We start from the raw sequence: 19386 nt of genomic DNA, 5'->3' as shown, positions 1-19386 counted from the left end.
ATGTTTCAGAATGGTGCAAACGACCTAGAAATATGGATGATCATTAATTGAAGTGTGAAAACAATGTAACTGATTTAACAAGCAATTTAGGTTGTAATGTGGCAGCAAGTTCAGGTGGAAAAGCTGCATTAGCCAGCATAACAGCATGGGCATTCTAGTGTTGAAAACACTGACTAGAGATCCCAGACATGGGAAATTTGGGTTAGATGTTAGAAAAAAGTTTTTCATGGAAAGAGTGATAAAGTTCTGGAATGGTTCTGCTCAGGGAGGTGGTGGAGTCACCATCCCTGGATGTGTTTAACAAAGCCTGGATGTGGCACTGGGTGCCATGGTCAAGTTGAGTTGTTGGGGCTGGGTTGTACTCAATGATCTTGAAGGTCTCTTCCAACCTGGTCATTCTGGAAATTCTGTGATTTAGGATGGGACAAGTGTAAAGTGTTTTTCCCTAATTGCCATTATGGTAATTATAACGAGGGCGGCATTCGGTGCCATGGTTTGGTTGAGGTGGTGTTTGGGCATGGGTTGCACTCAATGATCTTAAAGGTCTTGAAGGTCTCTTCCAACCTGGTCATTCTGGGAATTCTGTGATTTAGAATAGGACAAGTGTAAAGTGTTTTTCCCTAATTACCATTATAGTAATTATAACGAGGGTCAGAACACATCTATAGCAAACCCATATTTTAAACATAAGGTTAAAACCAAATTTTTCCACCAAGATTCATCGGAAACACAACTTTAGGGGACTTCAGGATTAAGCCAAGCACACAGAAAGGGGAGGAAAGCCTTTTATCTTGCATCTTGGGGCACACTTACGATCCACAGGGATCTGCTTCTGCCGTTGCGTGTCGCGGGCCACGCTGCCGCCGCTGTCGCTGGAGGTGCTGCTCTGGCGGCTGACGGCGGCCGGCGCCTTGGGCACGGGCACTGGGATGGGAGCTGGGGCACTGGGGGGCAGGGGGACAGGCACGGGGACAGGCACGGGGACAGGAGCGGGCGTGGGGGGCGGCGAGGGCGTGGCGGGAGCCGGCTCGGGCTGCTTCGCGACATAGTCCGTCCTTTGCTTCTGCGGGAGGCAGAGAGGCTCAGTCAGGAAACAACATTTGGGCACCACGTCAGACAAACCCAGATTTTGCACCAAATGGTGCCTTTTATTCCACTAAGGCATCTCACTTGCCACGTATCATTCCAAATTTTGCCAGAAGTTGATCTGGCATCAAAGTTTGGCATCGGTTTCTGTTGTGTTGTGAGGTCCCTGGGACGAAGTGAGTGATGAGAATTTGACTCTGTGTTCTCAGAAAGCTGATTTATTATATTATGCTATTATATTAAAAGAAAATGCTATACTAAAACTATACTAAAAAGAATAGAGAAAAGATACCTCAGAAGGCTAGAAAGGAATGATAACGAAAACCTGTGACTGACTCAGAGAGTCCGACACAGCTGGCTGTGATTGGCTATTAATTAAAAACAATTCACATGTTTGGATAAGCAATCTACAGACCACATTCCAGAGGAGCAAAACATGGAGAAGCTGAGGCTTCTCATCTTCCCAGGAGAAGAAATCCAGGCAAAGGGATTTTTCATAAAATATCACAGTAACAAGTTTCTCTGCTGGATGCAACACTCACAGCAAGGAAATCCTCTGAAACATGTTTCTTTCTTTCAAGGAGATGAATTCTATCAATGAGATAGTTTTTAAATCTCAACTTCTGTTAACTGGCACTTTTTTAAAGCTTTTAAAACTTTTGACTTATTGAATTTTATCAGTGTAAAAATGTATATTTCAGAGATGTTATTAAAAAAAAAAACCTGAACAATGAACACGTCCAGCCACACCTAAACTCAACTAATGTTTTAACTTATAAATGTCACTGAGGATAGCAAAATGCATTGTTTCTTGAACTGCAGACAGCATTTAAGAGGTTCCTGCTCCTCCCATCCATTCATCTATGCCTTTTCAGCTATTGACATGATCACTACAAGCCATCTCAAGGGAATAATCTGATTTAAAAACAAGCCCCAGACTGCACAATTCTTGGAACAGGGCTGTCATTTCTTTCTCCCCCACATCATGCACGTTCTAACAACATGTAAGCTATCATGCTGCTAATAACTAACTAGCAGGTGTCTCAAGAAAAACTTGGGAAGTTATTTCTTCTTTGCCTTTAGAAGGGGACCAGTTATGTAAGAAAACACTGCTCTATTATCCCAGAGCAATCATAAAGACAGACAAATCCATAAGCCACCTATGCTACCCCTTTCTCTCAGGCAGTTCAAGCTCCATATCTCACTGTTTAACAGTGTTCCCTCTCCACAATTTTGGACTAACACAGCTTGAAGGTTCAATATTCAGGTTTGTTTGCTCAATAGAGATGCCTCATCTCGTAGTCATGAGAATCTGCTTACTTTGGTATGAAGAGAGATGAATGCATTCTCCAGATTCATTGCTCCTTCCTGAAATACCTTTCCCTATTCCCTTGGAGGCAGAGGGTTTTACAGCAGATCAAGCAGGGAAATATTTGTAGGAGCCATATGTTAGAATTTGAGCAGCAGATCACTGGCCTGACAACAATCAAACTTTCCTTAAATGTCAGCAAGTGCCCTTGTACAGGAATCCCCAGCTCAGAGAAGTCCAGCTGATGGACAAGGATTTATTAGTGAGTGTGAACCATTTCAGCAATACTGATTTACACCAGCAGAAAATTTATCCCATCAGCTTCTCCAGCCAATCAATTAAGCCTGAGAAAGGAACCTTACTTCCCTTAGATGATTTTTCCCTTAAACTATAATAGTCAGCTAATAAATCAAGCATATATCCCTGCAAAACATCTCCCTTTAAAGTCTTTTGTTTGTTCATTTGTTTCTATCTCAGCATTTAGCTGTTCAAAGGCCTCCTTTGAACAACTTAACTGCTTTGTGCAATGTGGGGAGATTAAAAAAAAAATCATGAATGACTTTTCTGTATTTTAATGATACAGTTAAGGAAATGAACGCTTCTTTAATTGTCAAATGACAAGGAACATGAAATGCATAATATAAAAGTGAACAAGCAGAATAAATATATGTATGAAACTTGCCCTTTGGTGGAAAGAGAGTGCCCCACTAGGTGTATCATAATTTATTATATATAGATGTACTGTATAGACTCAAAATCTTGACAAAGAATTTAAAAATTTCACAGCTACTAAAAGGTTCCAATGATATTCATATCCTTTTATCTTGTTGACAGATTCCAATTACTAGACTGTTATCTCCAAAATGTATATTTTCATGTGTGTTTTGACCTTCTTAAAAAAAACACAAAGAAAAAGTAAAAATTTTCATGATAGAGAGGATTTGTTACAAGCCAAGACATCCACTGCACACTGCCACAATCATAATCCAGAAAAAGAGAGAGCTAAAAACTCCATGTAACTTTCAATGGATGTTACTGGAGAAGCTGCAAAAACATGTTGTACTGCAATCATCAGCCTCATCAAAACAACTTGCTGCAGTGAAAACAAAAATTAATCTGGAAGCGTCACTCAAACTCTAAATTTGCAAATGCAACCACATTAAAATACACTTTGCATTTTGCTAAACAGTGCCCAAAAACCAATTATACATTTGAATCCCATTTAATGCTTCTTTTTTTAACACTTCTTTTTTTAACTCCAGATCTTTTGAGGACATCCACACGTTCATCCCATCACTTCTATTCACTGCTATAAAAAGAAGCATGCACTATGGAATTTGGTGACTATATAGTCCAAGAGGGGAAATTTTGAGATTCAATATCAGAAGAGTAATTCAGTTACCTCTGAAAGCTCTCCCAGTAATTGCTGTGAGGAAAATGGAGTAAATCACATCAAATAGTATTGTTAGAAAGGTGAAAAGTAACTGTCTCACACATCACTCCTGAAATTTCATACACATTAGCAATTTAAACTAAAAAAAACCATCAGTCTTAGTAATTACCTCTTCTTAATCACTAGGAAACTAATAGTTCTAACAACATGTAAGAATAAGAATATTCTAATATTCTTATTTTGAATAGGGAACAGAGTGCTGGCTACAAAACATACACATCTGATGCCATATAAGCAATCAGCTCTTTTCACTGCACCTACCCAGAGAGAAACAGGCTTAATAGAAAACAAAAGCCAAGGAAAAGAGTGCCAAAGGATTCAAGATTGTCATGTGAATGTAAAGAACACTTGTAACTGGAGAAAAATAAGATTTAAGTCACAGCAGCTATTAAAAAAGTGCTTCATTTTTCTAGCTCAAGAAATGTTGCCTAGCTCAGCAAATGAGGTAAAGGTGCTGCTCACAGAAGGGTTTGGGTTGGGAGGGACCTGATGATTCCATCTAATCCCAACCCCCTGCCACAGGCAGGGACACCTTCCATTATCCCAGATTGCTCAAACACCCATCCAACCTGGCCTTACACACTTCCAGGGATGGAGCATCCAAAACTTCTCTGGGCAACCTGTGCCAGGGCCTCACCACCCCCACAGTAAAGAATTTCTTCCCAATATCCAATCTAAACCTTTCCTCGTTAAAATTAAAGCCATTGCCCTCTGGACTGTCACTCCATGCCCTTGTAAAAGTCCCTCTCCAGCTCTCTTGCTGGCCCCCTTTAGGGGCCTTTGGAAAGTCTCCCCAGAGCTGAATGATCCCAACTCTCTCAGCCTTTCCTCATAGGAAGGTGTTTCATCCCTCTGATCACCTCAATTCACATAAATTGGAACAAATTTAAACTGTTTGGAATGGTGATGGTACACACACACTCTCATTAAAAATCTGGATATATCATAAAAGCTTACTGGGGCTAAATTTTGTTTTCTTATTTCTTGCCAGAAAAATCTTTGTTTTTACAGGGAAAAAATTAAGTCCCAAAGCTGTTTGCAACACGCTACAGGCTGCATCTGGTGAAAAACCAAGATTGAGTATGATTCAATCTATTTTTAATGAACAAAAATAATTCTTCTAAGGTTTGAGTAAAAATGCTAATGGTTCCAACCCTAATTCTTGATCAGTGTAAAAGAGTGGGAACAACACATTTTCAGATATATTTTGGCATTAAAAAAAGGGAATATATATATTCAAACTATGTGAAAAAAAGACAAAGAGGCATTGGAAACATCCAAAACCAGTGGGAAATGTTCTCATTAGGTTAATGCAGGCACAGAGCTTTCAGTTTACCCTCTTTCTGAAGGTTTCAGTGCCACATTCCTGTTTGCACAGTGACACCAGCCCACCAAGAGGGCTGCAGAGCATTCAGCCTCAGCTTTGTCAACAGCTCTGAGGTTTGGATCCTGTCCTGGGACTCCACTGAAGGGACAAGAGAGAACCAACCACTCATCTTCAGCCAAAAGGGCCAGTGAGCTACCCAAGACTGGGAGAGGAAATTTCAAGCAGGGTGTTTTGCCAGAGTTTACTTTGGTGGGTTCAGCTATTATGCAAACAGCTGCCCACTAAAATCCCATTTAAATCCCTAAGCAGTTCTTTGCAGGGTATACCACATTTGTGATTTTACTGAATTGACAGGAAATTTAGACAGAATTTACTTATTCAAATTGTTATTAGCTAGGATTAGTGCCCATTTTGAAAGAAAAAAAGGAAAAAGAAGAAAAAGAAGAAGAAGAAGAAAAAAACCAGAAGAAAAACTCCACCTTTATTAAACATTTACTCTCTGCCTAAAGGATTTTGTACACATCACTGATAATATAACTGTCTCACCTTCAAAAGGGTGTCAGGAGATTAATTAACATGCCCACCAAGATACACAATTCTATCCTAATTATGTTCTTCAAACTTCATTTTCAAGAGCGTTAAAAGATAGTTAATAAAATGCACAGAAAATAGGAAATACTATTATGAGTTATTTCATAGGTTCACCGGCAATACTTCTACAAAATAAGAAATCAGAGTGCTTGGGAAACCCTTTATGTTCATATATAATAGGATAGTGAAATATCAGTGATGGGTCAAAATAAAATTAACAGATTAAATGAGCAACACCCCAGAAAACTCTGATAACCAATAATTAAGAATAGTAGAAAATAGAAGAATTTAGCAAAATGCTCTCCTAAAAGTACAAGAGTACCAAACAAGCAAAAATATTCTTCCTGGAACTAATTCAACTGACCTGAAGACAAACAGTGTTACAGCCTCTGACTCACAAAGATAATTAAATAACTGGGATATTGCTGGCAATGTCCTGCAAGTATCACCTCAGTGCTCGCAAGTGACTTTATGATACCTGGATCCTGAAAGCAATTGAGTGAAAAATCAGGATTGAAAGTAATGTGTGGCCTTAGAGGTCACTAGGCAGGGGGACAGAGTTAGAGCAAAAAAACCTTTGCAGCTCTGAGAAGAACTGTGATAATGAGGTATCCATCTCTCAGAGAAGGGGTGTCTGTAGCACAATCAAGTGAAAAAAATCCTCTTTTTCAGTGGAATCCTTAATTCTTCCTAACAGTCTGTGAACACCCTTTGGTGAGCAGTGCACTGAAGGTTTTTAGTCTGTAAAGGAACACACTGCCCTTGCTCATGACACTTATCTGCAGCTGGCCACAGCAGCCAGGCCACTGTGAAAGCAGCTTTTTAAAAGCTGAAAATTACTTGGGAGAGCAGCAAAAGCTGCACAGCACCAGGCACTGCTCCTGTTCAGGGTCTGGCAAAAGTGCTGATAGGAACCACCTTGATTTCCTGCTCTTCCCACAAATTGTCCTGTCTGACTTTGGGCAAGGCATTGATTTATTTAATTATTAAATCAGTTCTCTCTGAAAACAGCAGCAATGCCTCATAGTGCTGTTGGGAAAATAAATGGAGTTATGCAAACACTTCCCAAATGAACCATGTGTCCATCACAGGAAAACAGACAAATGAGAGTGCTCAGGAGTGCTAAAATTATAATAATCACTGCCAAGTTTAAACAGCATTACTGACATGGCTTGGTAAAGACTTCATTTATCCTGTGCAATTCATTATATTCATAAATAATTTCACAGTGATTCAAGCTCACATTTGAATATGATCAAGCTATAGAATAACCTGCCAGAGGGCAAAGTAACAAACTTATCTTAAATGGTGTTCCCTGACCCTAATTTTCATTGGTCCATGGAGAATGCTTTGTGGAAATGATTATTTTATTATGTGCCATATCTTGTCATTATTTCAAACAGAAACTTCAAACCTTGCAGTGCATTACAGAAGAATAATGTGAGAACATCTACTCAAAACTTACTCAGCCTGCTCAGGACTTGGTGGCAAATTCCAAACACACAAAATAACATGCACAGGAAGAAAAAAAAAAGGAAAAAAAAAAAAAAAAACAAGCCAGATCTTTAAATCAGGATTTGAAAAGCACTCTGGATGCATGCTTCACTTCACAGGCAGGCAAATCCACAAGCAATGCAGAATGAGCCAAGATGTTACAGGCAAACAATTTGGGACAGGAAAGCTCAGAAATGGTCTGATTCAAGCCCACCAAGATCAAGGCAGGTCTACTACATTGTTTTGCAAAACATTGTGGCATTTCTTGGTTTTCAGTCATCAGCTGGGAGGTGCGGACACAACAAATTAGATTAGATTAAATTATTAAACTTCAAGCTTCAACAGAAGTTTGGTCTAAAATTCTGATTTAGAGGCAGGCCTGGAATTTCTGCTTAATTCAAACTTGTTTGCCTAAACCTTCAAGATCATTAGGAAAAAAAAAAAAGAGGAAAGAAAGAGGTCTTGGAAAATAGAACAACTTCTTTTAGCAGCCTCTAACCCCCTTAACTTTTGTCTAAAAATACATATTACAACTTTATCCTATATATCCTTACTTGGGTGGATAATTGTGCTGACGTAAGAATTTTTTTTAAGTAATTCTCTCTAATTCTGTTCAACATATAAAAGAAATAACAGCAACAAAATATTAGTTCCACACCACTACATAAAAGAAAGAAAATTAAAATTAGGTCAGGATAATAGTGTGCTATTGATGCACAGACATAGTAATTGAAAAATACCTGCTTTGTGAATTCAAAGGCAAATATACCTCCTTTTTATGACTCCAAAATTACAATAATTAAATAAATTCAGGACTAGGATAGAGACACACAAAGACAGAAAATAAAAGAAAAAGCTGGAGCTCACTCTTCTAGGAAAAACAAAGATGACCCTACCTTAAATAATTCAAACTCCTTCTTTGGCATCAACAGCTATCAATTCACAAAGGATATTTGCAATTAAAATAAATGCATACACATCCACTAGGACTGAAGTTACCACCTCTAAGCAAATAATGAGGTAAAAAAAACCCCTGAGGTAAAACATTTTTGCTGTATCTCTATCAACTGTATTCTCCGTGAAATACAGACATCACTGTTGGAACCCTGGCTGCTGAGAATTTCAGACTTTCTGTGCTGACAGACACTGACCCCCAGGAGAGCACTGCATTTGACCTGAGGTTGTGGAGAAAGCTTCCAAAATGTATAGATAACACTGGGATTATGGGTGTGGAATTTGAATAGAAGTGTATAATATCGCAGGGTGGAAAACTTAGAGTTTAAGGGTTTAGAATGCAGCAATATATATAAAGGAAGATGGAGGTTCTAGGGTGGAGGCTGGTCCTTCTTCTTCACCTTCCTATTTTCCTTCTTCTCCTTCTTCTCCTTCTCCATGGGTTTGGGTGGTTTTGTGTAATTGGATAAAAAAGTCCCCATTGCAGGGAACAGGTGGGTGGTTATTGAGTTAAAAGTGAAAATAATTTAGGTGTCATTTCTTAATTGGATAATTTATCCCTAAGAAAGCCTTGTAGAGAGAGATAGGGCTCAATTTCTAGTTTGTTAGAATGAAGTGCTGTAGAACTCAAGAGTTTGTGAGACTGTGGCATCAATAAGAACTAATAAACATCTGAGTTCCAACTAGAAATATTGTCTCTAGAAACTGTCTCTCTAGAAATATTGTGATTTAATCCCAACCCTGGCAAAAAAGAAGCAAAGACTCCTCACCTCATCTTCACCCTCTACAAGAAATGTAAATGTTTTGTGCACACACTGACCCTTCCATTGGAGGTTTTGCTCCCAGCATGGACAGTACCTGGATAGTGCGGGTGTAGGCAGGCTCTGGCCATCCCTGACCGCCTTCTGTGTTCCTCAGAGGGTCCAAAATGTTGTTTGGCACAAAGCCTGTGCTGCCACTTTTGTTCTGAACCTTCCACCACTGCTTTCTGTCATCCAGGATCTGAAATAATTTGGTAAATTAATTACATATCTTTTCTGACTTTCCTACTGCCAGTGCTTAGGCTGTGAATCATTTCAAAACAAAACCACGGTTTTGCCAGGTTCTGAGTCTGCCAGCAGATCTTGCACAGATGTGTCCCTGAGAAACCCCTGTACCTTCCCTGATTCCCACCATCATTAACTCCACATGGTTCTACTGCACTTTTCAAAATGGGGCTCTCAAGAAAGAATATATAAGTGTGTAATGGAGTTCTGTAAAAGTCAGGAATGTGCAGGATCAGACTGTGGAACAAAACAAAAATACTTGCACAGAGATGCTGCTATCTCCACAACCCACATGCTGTTGACAACAGGAATAAATAATTACTAATAATCCAAGTAAAGGCAGCTCTGGGGGAGCACAAATTTGGAGACACAACACTTAGTAAACAGGGAATGGGAGAAGGATGGCCTGGAGCAGTCAGAAGTCTGCCTGCCTGCCCCACACTCTCACACTCAGCATTTTCTCTCTTTGTTGCTCCCTCCCTTCCAAACGTATCTCACTTTCCTGGTGCCACATCCTCTTGGAAAGAACAGTCCTTCAATATGCTCTATGTGTACACAGATAGTTATTTAAACACTATGTAATATTTAAAAGCAACACTAGAGAAGGTGGAAGGAACACACAAATGTATTTCGAGCACAGATCTCTAAAGCACCCTTCCTAAGTCAGCAAAATTGATGCAAAACAAATTAACTGAACTTTCCATACTGAGGCAGACAGGTCAAACACACTGAAGCAAATATTAAGGAAAGCCACACTGTCCACAGGAAAGGTACCCTCAGCTTTGAGTAGTATCACCAGAAATTTGTGTGTTGTCTTTGCAAACAAAATTACCTCCACAATCTCCTCTTTCATGACAGAAAGCTCACTGTTGTTTCTTGCCACAAATTCGTACTTGCATTTGGCATATTTCTTGCTCTGTGCTTTATTGTGTGCTTCATAGTTTCTGCAAAGCAAAGATCAGGCTATTGTTCAGTGAGACAGTCAAGCAACTAAAAACTCAAAATGTCCTCTTCGAATAACCTGCAAAACATTTTTTAAAACAAAAACCTCAGCCATAATATGGTGCTGCTGCAGGACTACCTATTCATAATACACTGTTTCAAGTGCCCAAAAAAAAAAAAGTACAAATAAACAAAATAAAGAGGTGGCTGAAATACACAGACCTCAAGAACTGCTAATCTTTATTAGCTCACTGCTTGCAAGATGTATGATAACAACCTAGATTAGCAGGTGCTATTGTTTCAAAATAAACATGTACTCTATATTTAGTTTGTTTTCCTACAGAAGGTTAAACAGCCATTTGCTAGATAAACAAATGACTATACTTAGGATATAATTGATAGCTTGGGCTTTGTATGAAATTGTATTTCTAGTGTTCATCACAGATTGTTTCAAATACATAATAGATGAATAAATTGTTGCCATCAATACTAATGGAGTTAAACTCTAAAACATGTTCACCTATTGTTGATCAGTTTTTTTAATTGACCATAAGATGCCATCAACTCTAACAACTTCAAGTTACTTTATCAATTAAGAATGAGAAGTAACTTCTTACACACAGGACTCATTGTAGAACAAGGCACACCACAGTAAGCTCTGTATCTCTCTGTTTCCATGAGGAAAAGCTCTCCAGAGTGCCTTTGGTTATGGAGCTACTGCTTTCTTTACAAAACACTTTTCAATTGAGAAGTCCCCAGCCCACTCTAAACAGCTCCAACCCCCCCCCAGTAACTTTATACACTTGCACACTTTATACACTTCCACAGTCCAGTAACTTTATGCTGCAAATTATACCCAACAACATAAACTCATACTGGACAGTAAAGTAATCAAACAAACAAAAAATCCCACATGAACAGACAAATAAATACATAGAAAAATAAACAAATAAATCCAAACAGCTAATTAAAACATGAAGCAATCCATGGCTTGAAATGCTGTGTACAGGGTCACAAGGTGGTTGCTGCTGCTGCTGCTGTGTAACTCTGGGTTCCAGGTGTGCCTGAGCAATCCAGCAGCTACCTGGCTACTGCATGGCTGTGGAGAACTGTCTCACTTGACTTAAAGAGCAGAACCAAGGAAAATCATATTTAGATTGAAAGATTATTTTGAAAGAAAGAGAAAACACTTGCAGTATTTAAGGAGAGAGTGAAAAGCAGGGGATGACCCCCAGCCTGCAGAATAGCTTTTATGAGGCTGAACAATGTGTAATACCAATTTTTCCTTCTACCCCCCTAAAATTAATATAATTTTTATTTTCTTTCTCAGAGATATGACTAATGTAGCTCTGACAGTAATTTTACTTACAGGCAGCCTTTAAAAAATCATTACACTATTCTATTCGATTACAGTGTCTTCCTGTTTTGTACACACCTAACTATCCTGAATACTTCAAAAATGTAACTCAGGAAGAACTTTTAAAAATGTCCACATTTTAGTTTTACTCAACTCAGCAACATGCCCAGAACATGGGCCAGACAATGGATGAATGCTTCTGAAGAGAGCCTAATTCTTCAAACCCAGCTTAATGAGTCAGTTTACTCTGGGCACAAATATTCTGATCATTTCCCTCCATCCATCCTCCTCTGTGTTTCTCACTGTCTATCAGACATACCATAATTTCAGGCCTCAGCTCTTCACTGTACCCTGCTCAAGAGCCTAGAGGGTTGCACAGACTTTTAGAGAGCTTTTCTTCAGATGACAGTGAAGGCCAAACTCCACAGCAACAAACTGCTGCTTTTAAACAGCACAAAACTTGCTGAAAATTATTCAGTGCTCTTGTGGCATCAGAGTCCCTGAAATACCTAATATCCACTGAAAGTCTAAGACTCTGACACTTTATTTGCATCACCCAAGGGAGGCATGCCTTACATCAGTGGTGAGAAGCAGGCACCACTACAGCAGGTCTCATTCCACAGCATTCCAGACTTAATTTGACCTTTCATGAACTGCTTCTTAGGATCACCCATTCCTCTTTACTGCCACAAAGGAGGCTTGGATAACTCTTTCTGTTCCAGACACCCTGATATCATCAACCGCTCAATGCAGTAAGATTCTGTCTCTAAAACTGGAGTGGAGTCAAAAACCTTTGCATGGAATATTCTTACTCTGGAAGGACAAAGCAGGTCTTACCACATTACAGGTAAGGGAAAGGAATTTAGAGTGCAGATCATCTAGATTTCAAAATAAATGGTCCCGGGACAAGATTGCAACAGGCAATCAACTTTGAGAAAACAATTAAGAGATGACTACTCTGCTGCTATTGCCATGAAGAATAAATCCAAAGTTCAGAGAAATTAATTGTGTCTTCAACCTGCACAACACTGCACACCACATGGGAAGTTGCTTGCATGCAGATTAAAAACAGGATCTTTTAGCACATGGCTCGAAACTAGGGATTCTGGAAAGGTTTTCATCAAAAGAGTTATATATATATTGAGGATATGGATATGTGTGTATATATATATATATAAATATATGTATGTATATATAGAGGATGCTTTAACCAGCAAGTTGATCCTCAAAATTTAGCTTAAACATCTTCCATGGCTCATAAAACAAAATACATTTCATATAGTACATATGGAATATGATTTGGTACAGGAGAGCAATTTCAATGCTTCTTTACTGATGTGCCTCCACAGTCTGTGCTGGTATAAATTCTCCCCAGAGACAAGGGCCAAGGATCACTGCATATCATCTTGTCAAGTTATTCAGTTTTAGGATAAAATGAAGGGGGTGAAAGAGGATGTGCAAAAAGACACTGTTTGCTATGCAAACATTTCAGAGTATTTTCTGTAAGATTTGGAAGAGGATGGAAGAGACAAGGTGTCACTGTTCTGAAAGTGGGTATTTCTACACCAGCCCAGAAAAATAAAAAGCAGGAGATGATGGAACACTAAGCGAGCAACTAAGAAAATCAAACAATCAGTCAAACCAAGGACAGGTGAATCTCAGAGCAGACTTGTCATTCTTTGTAATTCTGAAAAGAGCAAAGAGTGTATTTAAACATGAAACAAATCAGAACTAAAATTTGAACCGAAGTGGGTGGATTCTGTGCTTGCAGTTTGGGTTGGAACTCCACTGCATCATTTTTGACAAAAGCAGCAATTTAACGTCACAGAAAACCAGGATATCTTATAGAAATTATACAAAAAGAGTCCAAAAGACACACTTCAGGTAAGGAAAAGCACTGCTAAACAGAATCACTTCCCCAGCAGACACAATGCCACGACCAGAGGCAGTCGCAGACCCCGCCACCCCAAGAGCCAAGAAGTGGGGACAGTTTTCCACAGCACCACGGGCAGGGTTACCTATCTACATGTCGGCTAACAGTTTGCTTAAAGGCAGCCACAGCTGCCCCCTGGTCCAGCAGAGGCCCTCTCTTGTACACCGTGTTACTGAATGCATACCCATCCGCCGGGGGGTAGTCGGGAACGCCAGGAGGCTGCAAGACACAAAGGGAACAAAAAGAGAATGGATTGGTGCCATCCTCCCCTAAGCTCCATCCAGCCCCCCTCCAGGGGCCCTGTCAGCATTCCTTCATGTCACCATCATATTTTCTGAAAAATCCTCTTTGCCAGGACTTCTCCTGGGAAGCTGAGAAACCTCAGAGAAAAATGAAAACAATATTATCTGATTTGCTTCTCCTGTGTTTTGCTGCTTTGGAATGTGGTTTGGACATTGTTTACCAAGTGGTCATTATTTGATTTGCTTCATGTAAATGTTTTACCTTAATGACCAATCACGTGTTGGGACTCTGGAAGGAATCACGAGTTTTTCATTATCATTCTTGTTAAGCCTTCTGTCTGTATCCTTTCTGCATTCTTTAGTAATGTTTAGTATAGCATTCTTTAATATAATATAATATCATAAAATAATAAATTAGTCTTCTAAGAACATGGAGTCAGATTCAATAATTTCCTCCTTTGTCCTGGGGACTCAGCAAATACCACACCCCCATCCTCAGGTGCTCACAGTTCTGCCATGAAAAGTTAATAACTTCTGCATTTCAAGTTGGTAAACGCGGAGATCAAAAGGATGAGAATAAAAGAATTTCTATCCCGAGTCGTGCCACTGCATTAATATTGTAGTGGATGCTCTGGAGAAAAGCAGATCTCTGGGGCAAGGGCTGTGTCATCTCTCAGCTGTCACCACAGCAACACAACTTATAAACAATGGCTGAGCTGCTTTAAAATACCCTGCACAGAAAAACTGCTCAGAGCTTCTGTTCTGGATGTACAACACAAGCCACAAAGCTCTAGGCCAGCCAACAGTAATGGAGGAAAATTATCACTCTATTGCAAGAGCTCATGCATGTCATACCTTCACTGAATATGGCTATAGTCCATGAAAAAGTGCAAAAAATGAGCAATAGTTAATATCATTATGGATTTTAACTAGGGAAAATAGTCATACTTTATCACAAGCACATATGTGATGTGATACACACTTCTGCAGTAACTTACCTCACTGGACAGTCTTTTCATCTCTTGCTTCCTCTGTTGCTCTGCCACGTTTGCCACAGACTCAGCCAAATGGTTGAGCTCCTGCTCCTTTGGAGCTCCCATGAAGTTCAGCAAAGGAGGCTCCCAACCATTTCTGAAACGGGGCACGTACGGGGGGATAAAATGGTCTTTTGGCCATTCAGCTCTGTGGGAAAAGCAAATCACAAGTCTGTGTCAAGGGCCACACAAATGCTGGTTTAATAAGGTCCAATTTATAGAAATTGAAATGCTTCAGTATTTTTATTAGCATAGAGGAGAGGCTGGGATTGTAGTAGAGGCAGAATCATGCTAGAACAGGGAGGATCAGCAGAACACATTTATTTACCTCAGCTATCCTCCCTGCAGTGCCCTGCAGAAGGAGTTTGCTGCTTCTGTAAGGACACATCAGTGCTTAAACACAGCAAACTTCTACCTTATAGCAAAGATGGGTACTAGAAGAATCAATCAAAACAAATCTAGGACTTGTTTTAATGTTGAGACGTGGGGGAAATATTGCAATGCACTATTTCTGTGAAAGCACAAACAGAAGACTCCAGAGAAACAGCCAGCATTGCAAGAACACCTGGAAGCAGGTATGAAACATGGAAGCCTAGGGGGCCTAGCTACACCAAAACCAAAAAAAACCAAACAATAAATTTACAGACATAAACCCCACATGCTCCAGGGCACAAGAATTATCATCACATTGGCTGTTTTATGGTCCAGATTAATATTTATAAAATACTGTACTACTTTTCAGAGTTCCACTATGAAACACCTCTGAGATAATCTCTGTTGTAATACCAAATACCTAAATTAACGCTGTCCTACTCTGCTTTTGCACCATGCATATCTGTCCCACAATATAAATTGCTGTGTCTTCACAGTAGAAGCAGAAACAGAAATGTACATCACAGTCTTTTAACAGGCTCGTTGCTGACACTGCCCAAAATCAAGGGACAAATGTGCCAGTCACATGAGCAGTGTGCAATTCCTAGCCTGTTAGGGCTGGTCAGTAATCCCTGATTTTATCATTCCCCTCTCCTGCTACATCCCACCCCAGGGTACCTCTGGATACTGAGATCAATCTCACCATCAATTCTAATGTGCACAGATCAGCCAACTACATTAAGTGCTTCATTCTTCACTACCAAACACCACCCATTTCTCTCTCCATTTCCCTCTTTTCAGGATGGACTAAACAAATGGAGTAGTTCCCAAGACAAGGAGCCCATTGCTTTGCCATTTCCATGCAGCCTTCCTTACATTCTACAGATTTCAATCAACCAAATAATTAATAAAATAATTAGTAAAAAAATATCCATCTGGTAGACATTTGTGTTCTAATTTGAAATTTAAGAGCAAGGATGAAAAGAAACAAAAAACATGCTGCATTTCCAGCCCAAGTGATTGCATACTTCATCATCATCAAATGTACTTATCTGCCACATATTATAGTCAAAATGCAGTTAGTTAATTTAATATTTTTCTTATGCATGTTCAATTCACCGAATTTCAAACTACAGAATTTTAACCCAACAAATAAAAAATTAACTTTTATTTCTTCAAATAAAGAAGTTAACTTTCAGCTGAGATAAATCATAACAGTGAATCCATTAAATGCAATGCATAAGGTATGCACATGTGGCACAGTTCAGTCAACAAATATTTGTGTTATAATTACAAACATTTTCATAGCATTATGATGCATTTCAAGAACTAAAGACATTTCAAATTTTTACCTTTTCATAATTATTGAAAATTGAAAACAGACATTTGTAGCTATTATTTAATATTGTCTCACTCTTTATTGCATCTCCAAATTGTTTTTTAATGAAGTCCAGATATATGGGCTGGAAAAATAATGGTGAAAATAACTGGAAACATGCAAGGGACAGTTCAGAAAAAAGATACTACAGAAGATTATGTCAAGAGGTTCTGGATACCACTGACAAAAAAAAAAAAATTCTTTATGCATTTTGTCTCTCCTTGGGATCCCAAATCCCAGCAAAGCTAGAGAGTTCCTTTCCAAAACCCTTAAAGAACAGTTCTCAAGAGTCCAAATCCTACCAAAGTATTATTGAATTTATTGGGGGACTGGATAACCTGGTTAAGACCCTGTTGATAAACTTTTAGAGAAAATTAAGAGAAAATTCTAAAAAATTAGAAAAAAAAATCTAAAAAATTCTAAAAAATTTAGAGAAAATTCTAAAAAGCCTGAAGATTCTCTAAAACCTGAAGATTTTTTTCTCACCTGGCTTTGGTCCACGAATCCCCCAGGGACATCCACAGCTGTCCCTCCTCACTGGTGACAGTGTATCGCAGGAAGTCTATGGTGTCTTTTGTCAGCAGGGGGCTGAGCACTGTGCTGGCAAGCTCTGGCCCTCCTGTTGTCTGCACCACCTAAACCCAAGGATTAAAATCATGCCAGGAAAACACACATTGTCAGTAAGGAGGTAACTGCGAATTTATGTTACCTACAGTGCTGCTAGGTAACAGTCATTACTCATAAAAACACCCCCCAGAAGTAAAAACCCCTCTGAGAATCTAACAGTGTGTCTTGATGTCACATAAATTAAATAAACTATTTATTGCTGGAGAGCTGTTGTTCTGGTCACCAACCATTTTTTGTTCAGACACACTCTGGTCAATGTTATTTTTGCTTTACTGATCAAAGCCTCACATACTACCATTAAATATGGTTCCAACTCTCCTCCTGCATTATGTAGAGAACCTCAATTTTTTATTGTTAATTAAAGATTATAATGGCAAAGTGTAACATGAGGCTATAGATTATTTAAATAAATACATTTAATAGAAGGGAAAATGTGCAGAAAATAATATAAATTATTTTCTAAAGGAAACCTCATCCTGAGATACAAACATTTCTCCTTACTTATTGTCCAAGGACAAAACATTTCAATGTTGTTATCATTGAAAAGGCTGCAGAGCATATAAATACAAGAGTTCTGAAGGGAAGCACTTAGAAAACTGTAAAACCTTACCATATGTAGTGGGGTAAAGAGAAAATGGACCAGATCAGCTGCACTAGGATTCTGGATATGGAACTTCAACTTGGCCTGAAAGAATCAAACAAATAGTACATTTTAAAAAACATTTGACTGTTAAGACAATAAATACTTCATATTAGAATGGTCACGGTCCTCCTAAGCCCAGTGCTTGGCCTGCAACACCCACTAAGTGCAAGTGTTCATCCATCCCACTGCTCCTGACTCCATGCATATTTTAGCACCTATTGTGCAAAACAAGAAGTTCCACAACCAAATGACATGTTTTGTGAAGAGGCATCTCCTTTGGAAATCTGACACCTCTTACTTTCAGTAGTGTTCTGCAAACTTTCCAAATAAAACTAAATTGTCCTTCTCAGCTCACTTTTTCTAGCAATGCTCATAACCATCTGCAGACTTATTACATTGTTCCTAAATCTGGTCTTTTCCAAGCTGAAGTAATTCCTCCAAGCATTCTTGTCCACTCTGGAACTTCTTCAATTTTGCTACACTGCCAAAAATATCAGGCCAGGTAGCATAATGGCATATTGATGCTCTTTGTTAATGTTCTGTTGTCTTTTTTTCCCTGATGGCTTTTACCATTTGCTTGGTTGATCACACTGAACACAGATGTCCGTCTCCCAGGAATCTCTATTACATCAACATTTTGTTCTGATTTGTTTTATATATGAGATTTTTCCATGCCAGTCCATCACTATCACATTATCAATAGCGAACTTCCTCTATCACTTTATCTGTTATAATAAGATATTCCTATGAAAAACCTCTGAGATCATCAAATCCAGCTATGAGCAAACACCACCATTAAAAAAAAAAAATTCTAAAACCCCCATACCATTTAAATTCACTGATAGACCTTCTTGGAGAATTTCTTTTATATACTGATCACCCATTGGCTTTGTGAGCTCCAGAAATAAGAAGCCCAAATGTGCTTTAAAGAGTTGTAGTAGTTTCTGTTGCATCTTGCCATCTGTTCCTCAAACTGCTTTTGGCTGCCCTTGTTCTGCTTTTACATCCAACTGTCCCTCCAAATGAAGAAAGGAGGAGGATGTGATTTTGCTTCTAATAACTTCCTAAACATTGTTCCTCAGCCATAACAACCCAGTCCCAGTCTATCTAAAGCTTTTTGACAGATGGTAGGAATTTCTAGAAGCTTCCAGCATGAGGCTTTAAAACAATTTCTATTCTACCTGAAAATTTTATTCTTCTAGCTACTCCTTTTCTTTTTAAAGCAGATTCTTCATTTTATACAGTTCTCCTTGACTGACACAAAGTACAAACTTCAGGCTTTTGCTGTTTCTGCAAAGATGCTGAAGTAAAGAATTGTTAAAGCATTGTTAAAGCATTGTTAAAGCATTGGCACAGCACAACTCCTCAAAAGAAACACCAGAACCAGGTCCCAGGTTGCTGAGCATCCAAACAAGAGCTGTGACTTCTTCTGCACAGAAAAGATTCAAAGATGCACAAATTGTTCTTGAGTAAAAAAAACTAATTAAATGCAGAATGTAGCAAAAAGAATGGAAAAAAAACCCCTGGACATTACATCTTTTACTGAGAAAGATGAGCATGTTCCAGGATACGTATCCTCCCTCAAACCAGCAATCCCT

General features: G+C 38.9%; 1 protein-coding gene across 4 annotated transcripts in view; it reads right to left on the bottom strand.

Annotated features, from left to right (window-relative positions):
- EPS8 (EGFR pathway substrate 8, signaling adaptor) overlaps positions 1-19386 on the bottom strand; it is a 125141-nt gene that overhangs the window by 8687 nt on the left and 97068 nt on the right. For all 4 annotated transcript variants that reach the window (XM_077178134.1, XM_077178135.1, XM_077178133.1 and 1 more), the window contains 7 exons: positions 17756-17830; positions 17005-17153; positions 14733-14916; positions 13578-13711; positions 10093-10204; positions 9073-9216; positions 814-1063 (listed from right to left, as the gene is read on the bottom strand). In XM_077178134.1, coding sequence (XP_077034249.1) covers positions 814-1063; positions 9073-9216; positions 10093-10204; positions 13578-13711; positions 14733-14916; positions 17005-17153; positions 17756-17830 — 1048 coding nt within the window. The remainder of the gene's footprint in view (positions 1-813; positions 1064-9072; positions 9217-10092; positions 10205-13577; positions 13712-14732; positions 14917-17004; positions 17154-17755; positions 17831-19386) is intronic.

This window comes from Agelaius phoeniceus, chromosome 5 (assembly GCF_051311805.1).
Source record: "Agelaius phoeniceus isolate bAgePho1 chromosome 5, bAgePho1.hap1, whole genome shotgun sequence".
Classification (NCBI taxonomy): Eukaryota; Metazoa; Chordata; class Aves; order Passeriformes; family Icteridae; genus Agelaius; species Agelaius phoeniceus.
This window is presented reverse-complemented; position numbering and strand designations above follow the sequence as displayed.